Source organism: Chanos chanos, chromosome 15 (genome assembly GCF_902362185.1).
Source record: "Chanos chanos chromosome 15, fChaCha1.1, whole genome shotgun sequence".
NCBI classification, from domain to species: Eukaryota; Metazoa; Chordata; class Actinopteri; order Gonorynchiformes; family Chanidae; genus Chanos; species Chanos chanos.
The window spans coordinates 15,908,742-15,917,412 of NC_044509.1; the positions used below are offsets into that span (position 1 = coordinate 15,908,742).

The 8,671-nt window shown below is 38.6% G+C and overlaps 1 protein-coding gene across 1 annotated transcript; it reads left to right on the plus strand.

Annotated features, from left to right (window-relative positions):
* Positions 1-1,784: 1,784 nt before the first annotated feature.
* LOC115828501 (zinc-binding protein A33-like) lies at positions 1,785-5,074 on the plus strand. The gene is made up of 6 exons (XM_030792506.1): positions 1,785-2,189; positions 2,429-2,524; positions 3,271-3,501; positions 3,597-3,619; positions 3,701-3,819; positions 4,539-5,074. Exons 1-6 carry the CDS (start codon positions 1,785-1,787, stop codon positions 5,072-5,074), a joined length of 1,410 nt encoding a protein of 469 aa, XP_030648366.1.
* The last annotated feature ends 3,597 nt before the right edge of the window (positions 5,075-8,671 follow it).

Genomic DNA, 8,671 nt, shown 5'->3' on the forward strand with positions numbered 1-8,671 from the left:
TGATCTCTGTGTCTGTCACTTATTCACTGATCTTTTCCTTTCTTTCCTTTCTTTCTTTCTTTCTTTCTTTCTTTCCCTCTTTCTTTCTCTCACGTTTACAGGTGAAGTCAGCATTGACACTGAAACATTGAAACTGTAAACATCAATAACATGATCAATGACCGATATGTAACCTTGAGCACTCTTCACGTTCCTGTGTTTATACAAGTTAAATAAAGTTTAATTAACAATAACTCATTAAGTCAGGACCTTATTTGGTGGGCAAAGATGACAGAATGGACTACACAGAAAATCCCTTTTAATTTTGACACTGACCGACTGCGGCAAAATAAACAACTTGTGGAAGGTGAATAAACATTGTGGTTCATTAATCCATGATCAAACTGAAACAAGTGAATGTTTACATATTGCATGTAAGTGTATGCATTGGAATGCAGGTATTCTGAATATGAATAAAAAAGTCCTTTGGAGTTTTCTGTCAGAGAGATGGTTTCTCTTTCTGACATGACAATGAGGTATCACGTGTTCTGACATATTCTTTTCTTGCTGAAATGTTCACTGATCTTTCATTAAAATAGTCACTTCCTGTAATGTTCCATGCACTAAGTTCCTGTTTTGGCCTCCAGAGGGTGACATGGCACACCACAGGGCTTCAGAAGATGCACCTGTCTGTAATTAGCTGCACCTGTGTCTTGTTCATTCTATAAAACAACCTAGGCTAAAGATGTCTTTTGCCTCAACTGATTTGAGAACACACCACATTTAACTCATATATAATCATTACGTAATCATTGCATGCGTCTCTGCATTCTGTGTTTTGGTCTTTTGAAATGTTCTGTGTGAGAGAAAGATTTGTGATCTGTTTATTAAATTTTCATTGACGCACAGGTCACAGCAAAAAACCCAAAATCCAAACCTTTAAATGACGTTTGAGTAGGCTTGATGTTTCTCATATGATGCGAGAGCAGTTTGTTATACTGCTACAAATATCATTCTGAGTCTCCTGTTTTAAGTGTTAGTATAAAAATCGTGGAGAAACATATTTATGTGTTTATGTACGATGAATCTCTTTAACTGTACATTCTGGCACTTTTAATTCATACGGCTGTTACTGACTGATTCCTGTTCATCGCAACTTAACAATCTGCTCTGGCTGTTTGATTTTTTAGGGGTTTTTTTTTCTCATACCATATATACACCACACACTCTACAGACGCAACCTTTTGCTAACTCTTGGTCTCTCACTCATCTCCCACCATGTAACACCAATCAGGAACGTCTCAGACAGCTCACTCATATCCTCTTATCTCAGCACTCGACAATGCCCCATACCCAGACAGTTCAAACCTCATACTGAAGACACAATCGCACCCAAGCATAAACTGCCTTTATCTACACTCATCCCGTTGACAGGTCCGAACTGAAAGAAAAAGTAAAGTTCAATCTTTTTACATCTTTGTGAAACATCCTGATGAGCCTGATTCCTAAGATAAAGAAGAGCCAATCAGAATCATCCCTCACCTCTCCTCAGTCCCCTGACACACCTTATTCTAAAGAATGAAATTAAATCCAGTCTTTCCACCTCTTCAGGAGTCGTCTTAAACCACTGTTCAAATCCTAACTCTATACGTGTCTAAGAAAAGAGGAAGAATATATGAGAGGTAGGTGTGGTGCTATTGGAGTTCAGACAGCCTACATTCCACAAGGATTTACCAAACTGACACATGACAATACAGTCAACACAGCAAAGACCATTACAGAAAATCAAGAGTGACGGTGAGAAAATGGCTTCCAGATTATCACAGTCAGAAGAGGATGTCTCCTGTCCTGTGTGCCATGACATCTTCAAGGATCCTGTTCTGCTGTCATGTAGTCACAGTGTCTGTAGAGTTTGTCTGCAGCAGTTCTGGAATAATAAAGGATCCAAGGAGTGTCCAGTCTGCAGGAGAAGATCATCCAGACATGACCCTCCCCATAACCTTGTGTTAAAGAACCTGTGTGAGTCTTTCTTACAGGAGAGAAGTCAGAGAACTTCAGCAGGGTCTGAGGAGTTCTGCAGTCTGCACAGTGAGAAACTCAAACTCTTCTGTCTGGATGATAAACAGCCTGTGTGTTTGGTGTGTCGGGATTCAGAAAAACATACAAACCACAAATTCCGTCCAATCGATGAAGTTGCACCAGGTTATAGGGTAAGACACAAACTGTGGTCATTCAGTTTCCTGAATAAAATGTTTTTTTATACATGACAAAGGGCCAAATTGCACATAAATGTTCACTCAAAGTAGATAATAGTTTAACTGAAATTGCAAAATAGAGACATTTTCAATATCAGTGAATTTATAGTATTACACAGGAATATATACACATCACATACATACATATCTGACCAAGAGGAAAAGTGAGACAGTAAAATGATGGTTTATTCCAGGAGGAAGTGAAAGCTGCACTGAGGCACTTACAGGAGAAACTGAAGATCTTTAAAAAAGTCAAACTGACCTGTGATCAAACAGCGGAGCACATTAAGGTGAGTCATGAATATGATTCTTAGGTACAGGACAGTGGGGGACAACACTTTGGGCTTTTTGTTCAGTTGTGAAAAGACTCTTTGAAGAGTCTTTTCTTGTGCACTTATGAAAGACTTGGTTGAAAACAAAGGGGTAAAAAACTATTTTTACAACCAGCAAACATAGCACTATAACCATTACCTGTAAGCATCTAGTTACTGTTTGCTAAATAAAATAATTTTGCTTATCAAATATTGACAATTCAGCATTAACATGAATGAATGAATTTCTAATACTGATGAATGGTAATGTAACAGAAATCATAGATTATAATTACACTCCCAAAGAATCCCTGTGTTGTGTATCATTTTATTGTTGTATGCAGTTGACACGGTGACACAGTGTTACAACAACCCTTCTGCTGTGCAGACATAACTTCTGACTCACACCAATGACTCACAGCCATCATGACTTTTACAAATTATATTATCTTTGGAAAGATCAGGAAATTATATATGTTTACATTCTTTAATGTGCAAAAAAGAACAACAGGCTTCCATGACATACATTCGTCACCATTGCTTCTGTAGAACCTGTTGGTGCTATCTCTCCTCTCATCTACTGAAAATGCCTCTTGGTTTTATTTTGGACAATAGACTAATAGGCTGCTAAAATATTCACATAAACACCAACGCCACTCCAAATGTTTATGAAATATTTATTTAAAGACTTACAGAAACACTAACTCTACGTGTTTTCATTTCAGATCCAGGCCAAACAGACAAAGAGACAGATTAAAGAGGACTTTGAGAAGCTTCATCAGTTTTTACGAGATGAAGAGGCAGCCAGGATAGCTGCAGTGAAGGAGGAAGAGGAGCAGAAGAGTCAGATGATGAAGGAGAAGATTGAGAAGATGACCAGAGAGATCTCCTCTCTCTCAGAGACGATCAGAGCCATAGAAAATGAGATGGGTGCTAAAGACATTCTGTTTCTGAAGGTATCAGTCTCCCCCTCTCCCTCGCTTTTATTTCACCTTTTTGTCACTTGTCACATCTGAACTGTAAATATGACCTCTCTGTTCTCCTTCTACAGAACTATAAGACTACAGTAAAAAGGTAAGTGAGTTACCTCCTGTCTCTGACTTCTCTGTGTGAATCCAAATCCACAATCGCATTGTCTCCTAAATGTTATTCCAGAGCCCAATGCACACTGCAGGATCCACAAATGGTTTCAGGAGCACTGATCCATGTGGCAAAGCACCTGGGCAACCTGAAGTTCAGAGTGTGGGAGAAGATGCAGGAGATCGTTCAATACAGTGAGTGTTTGTCCTGGATAACAGGACAAAAAAATCTGACTTAATGTAAATTAATCTAGCTGATGGGCAGGATTGTGGTCACTATGGAGATGAGAGGAAACTGAATACAGCATATCTTCCACCTGATGAACTTAAGCTTGAACGAAACAAAAATATTCATTGAATACTTTGCAAATTCATGAATAAATAACTTCATTTCACATTTGATTCCCACCACACTGTGTGCAACCATCCTTCAGAACCATAAGAACCAGAATTAACATTTTTGTTTCTGATTACTCATTTCCATTAATACATTTGGCTACATTTCTTATGCAGGGAGAGCTGTGATTATTAATCTGCAAGTGAATAGTCACATATGTCCAGATCTGCCTTTCTCAGAGTCACAGCCCTTTGGTTACACACACATACACATACACACACACACACACACACACATAAACTCAGATCACATTTCTTCATGTGTTTTATATGACAAGAAAGAGTGAAATGTTCAGTCTAGGTGTTCTTTAACTGATAGAACAGAAAGACCTCAGTTACACTGACAACATGTTTTCTCTTTATGTTCACTCTTCATTTTCATACAAACACCTTTAATCTGTTACCATGAGACTGTGTTTTTCTAAAGGGATGTAGTGATTTGGAGCTTCCAGAATTATGAAATATTTCAGATACAAATGTGTTCCATCTCTCCCACTGTCTCTGTTCTCTCTCTTCAGCCCCTGTCATTCTGGACCCCAACACCACACGACTCATCCTGTCTGAGGATCTGACCAGTGTGAGATTCAGTGATGAGAAACAGCAGCTTCCTGATAATCCAGAGAGATTTGATAAATATTCATTTGTTTTGGGCTCTGAGAGTTTTAACTCAGGGGCATATAGCTGGGATGTTGACGTTGGGAGTAGCACAGCATGGTATGTGGGTGTGGCCACAGAGTCAAACCAGAGGAAGGGAGAAGGAGCCCTAGACGGAATGTGGCGTGTGGGTCATTACAATGGGAAATATTATCCATGCCTTACAGGAAAGTCATTGACTCCCCTCACATTCAATAAGAAACTCCAGAGGATCAGAGTGCAGTTTGACTGGGACAGAGGAAAGCTGTCATTTTCTGACCCCCTTACTAACATGCACATACACACTTTCACACACACGTTTACTGAGAGAATGTTTCCATTCTTCTCTAATGGCTGCACACTCTCCCCCTTGAAGATCTTACCTGTGAAGTGTTGTGTCAGAGTGGAACAAAACAGTTAGAATTAATGTCTGGACTATATCTACATTTTAAATTATATTTGGATTATGAATAATGTTCATTGAATTATATTGATGACTTCTGTAATGTTAATAATGAGTTGTCACGCCTCCAGCTCAACCCTAGTCTGTTTCAGTCTTTCAGTACACTGCTTCACCCGTTAACTGACCACCTCATGGGCTGGTCTCACACACTCCTGTTTCTTGTTCATTTGGTCATTTAGACTGTGACTTGTTTAGACTCTGGTGTATACTGCTAGTGTTCAGCCTGTGAAATCTCTCAATCCTTGCCTCCCACAGCCTGGCTGTCAAAAGTCAGAATCTGTATTCTTTGTATTTGGCCCTGGTTTGTTCTCTGATTTTGCTATTCTGAATTACATTGACACTTGTAATTCCTGTGTACACAACTCTTGCCTGTTTTTTTTTAACATGATTCTGAATAACACCTTGAATAAAACTCTACTCTGCACATGCACCCTGCTTCCCTGAGTCATTGTGACGTAAGTAAAGTCAGTCCCATTCATTTCCTGTGTAATTATGAGACATTATGAGACATGTTTTCAGGGAATATCAAGAAGATAAGTTTACCCCCCACTGTAATATTGCTGATGTCTTAGCACTGATAAATAGGAGGAGTTAATGTTCAATGCTATCTATAATGACAAGTCTGAAAATTAGTGGACATTGATATAAAAAGAACATGACGCTACACGCAGAACCTCCTGAGGGTAAAAGGTTGTAGAGGACATATGCTGTGAATAGATCAGGACAGATGTTAGCCGAACATGATTTTAGGAGAATATATAGCATTCATTCTCATATCTACACCTAAATATTCCCAAGTTTTCAGAGCAGACACTAAAACTTTACCTGAGATCCATCATAAATCTCAATTTTACCTCAACAACAAACATTTATCGCACCATGAAAAGGAAAGAGGTGATTCAGTTACTTAAACAGTTTGGAAACACACTGTATTTTAAATATACATCTGAAATTCCACACAGATAGATAGATAGATAGATAGATAGATAGATAGATAGATAGATAGATAGATAGATAGATAGATAGATAGATAGATAGATAGATAGATAGATAGATAGATAGATAGATAGAACTTATATGCAGGTGATTGAATATGAATCTTTGCATACACTGAACCACGTCTGAAAACTGAGAGTCATACACACACACACACACACACACACACATACATATATCTTTGAAGAGAGAAATCATGGACCATTGAGATGTGACCTTTACATTATTAAACCACAGTCTCTGTCATACTTGGCAAGTTCTGAGTGTAAGTCCAGTTCTTACACACTGACACCTCTACCATTAAAATAAAGACTGAAAAGCTCTGCCCAGCTGAGAGTGAAGATCAGACAGGGGACAGGACTTCCTGTGAGTTTGGAGGGTTCTTTTGGCTTGAAGATGGCTTCTAAATCAGTGCTATCAGAGGAGGATCTCTGCTGTGCTGTGTGCTGTGAAGGATCCTGTTGTCCTGTCATGTAGTCACAGTGTCTGTAAAGTTTATCTGCAGCAGTTCTGGAACAGTAAAGTATCCAAGGAGTGTCCAGTCTGCAGGAGAAGATCATCCAGAGATGATCCTCCCCGTAACCTCGAGTTAGAGAACCTGTGTGAGTCTTTCTTACAGGAGAGAAGTCAGAGAACTTCAGCAGGGTCTGAGGAGCTCTGCAGTCTGCACAGTGAGAAACTCAAACTCTTCTGTCTGGATGATAAACAGCCTGTGTGTCAGAAATCAGAAACATACGTGTCGCAACATTTACTCCATACTGAAATTCGTTTTGTTAATTGGCTCATTGACCACTTGCTCTTGTCCAGAGAAACTTACAAGTCCTACTTTCTGTGTCAGAGGTCAGTCACCCACCAAATGTAATGGGAGAAGTGAACATTTCTGCTGTTGACAAAAGTTCTGTTTAAAGTGTTTGACACATTAGAATTCCAACAGCAAATTAACATGTGAAACTTTGTTTCGCACAGTTTCTTCTGTTTGATTGCTTAGGCTTGTTGAAATCACTGTTTGAAATTACTGTCCTCTGTTATACTTGATCTACTCTATTAAACAAACCCAAACTAGTTTTTTAAGCAGCTTCTCTGGAGTGCAGGATCCTAACCTCCTCCCTCACCTCACATTTCTGATAACTCTAACTCTCTCACTCACTTGTTACTTTGACAACTTTGACCAAGTGCTTATTTCAGTGATTCACTGACTACAATCTGACCATATAACAGCAATAATCAGTACCTCAGACAGCTCACCAACATCCTCTGATTTCAACATTTAACAAACATTGTCACATACACATATACATACATAAATACTGAAGACACAGCAGCACCCAGTCAGAATCCAGTTTTACCTAAACTCCACCCACTGACTGATCCAAACTGAAAGAAGGAAATAAAGTTCAGTCTTTTTTTTTTTTAGATCTCTATGAAAGATCTTGAACTTTATTCGTAAGATAAGGGGGAGCCAATAAGAATCATCCTTCACCTCTCTTCAGACTTCACCTCCTCTTAAACCACTGTTCAGATCTTTCCTCTAGAAAACTGGAAGAATAAAGGAAGGTGTAGTGTACCTGGAACTCATACAGTCTAAATTCCAAAAGATTTACTAAGCTGACAGGTCAGAGTGCAGTGAGGAGAGAACGGAGAGAGTCCTGTGATTTGCTGTTTTACACTGAAAGTGAAAATACAGCCAACACTGTAAAGACCAGTACAGAAGATCAGGTGACTGAGGAAATGGCTTCCAGACTGTCACTCTCAGATGAGGATTTCTCCTGCACTGTTTGCCATGAAACCACTGGTCCAATGGGAGAAGCTACACCAGGTCATAGGGTAAGAAGCGCGCTATGGTAATTTTCCCTTAATCAAACGATGACAGTTTTTGTATATGAAAAAGAACTGAGTATGACAAAGAAAACAGGTTAATTCAGAACAGATGAATTTTTTAAATTGTAAATCATTCTCAATATCTATTTTTAGATTAATTTCAGCAGAATTGTACACTTAGTGGTGGGTTTAACAAGTCTATTAAATTTATGTATGAAATGTACACATGTGAAAAACACACACAGTTGTGACCAAGAGGAAAACTGAGACAGTAAAATGACAGGAATACATACATATCATCACATACATACATATCTGACCAAGAGGAAAAGTGAGACAGTAAAATGATGGTTTATTCCAGGAGGAAGTGAAAGCTGCACTGAGGCACTTACAGGAGAAACTGAAGATCTTTAAAAAAGTCAAACTGACCTGTGATCAAACAGCAGAGCACATTAAGGTAAGAGTAATCAATCTGACTCTTAGATTAATCCTATTTTCACAACCAGCTAACAGAGCTCCGTCACTCCTTCATATTACTTCATAAATAAATATTTTCAAATGTCAGTGGTTCATATACTGAATATGAATAAATTCATTTCTGATGCAGATGGAAAGCAAGGTAACATATTATAGATTGTCATTACACTCTCAACAAACCCACGTGCTGTTTTTATCAGTTTATTCTTGTATGCAGGTGTAATACAGTGCTACTTCAAACCCTCTGCTGTAGAGACATGACTT

Excerpts from the sequence above, each read along its gene's own strand:
- LOC115828501 (XM_030792506.1), top strand. The coding sequence starts at position 1,785 with ATGGCTTCCAGATTATCACAGTCAGAAGAGGATGTCTCCTGTCCTGTG. Across the intron at positions 2,190-2,428 it reads AAGTTGCACCAGGTTATAGG|GAGGAAGTGAAAGCTGCACT; the intron begins GTAAGACACAAA and ends GGTTTATTCCAG. Across the intron at positions 3,820-4,538 it reads GCAGGAGATCGTTCAATACA|CCCCTGTCATTCTGGACCCC; the intron begins GTGAGTGTTTGT and ends CTCTCTCTTCAG.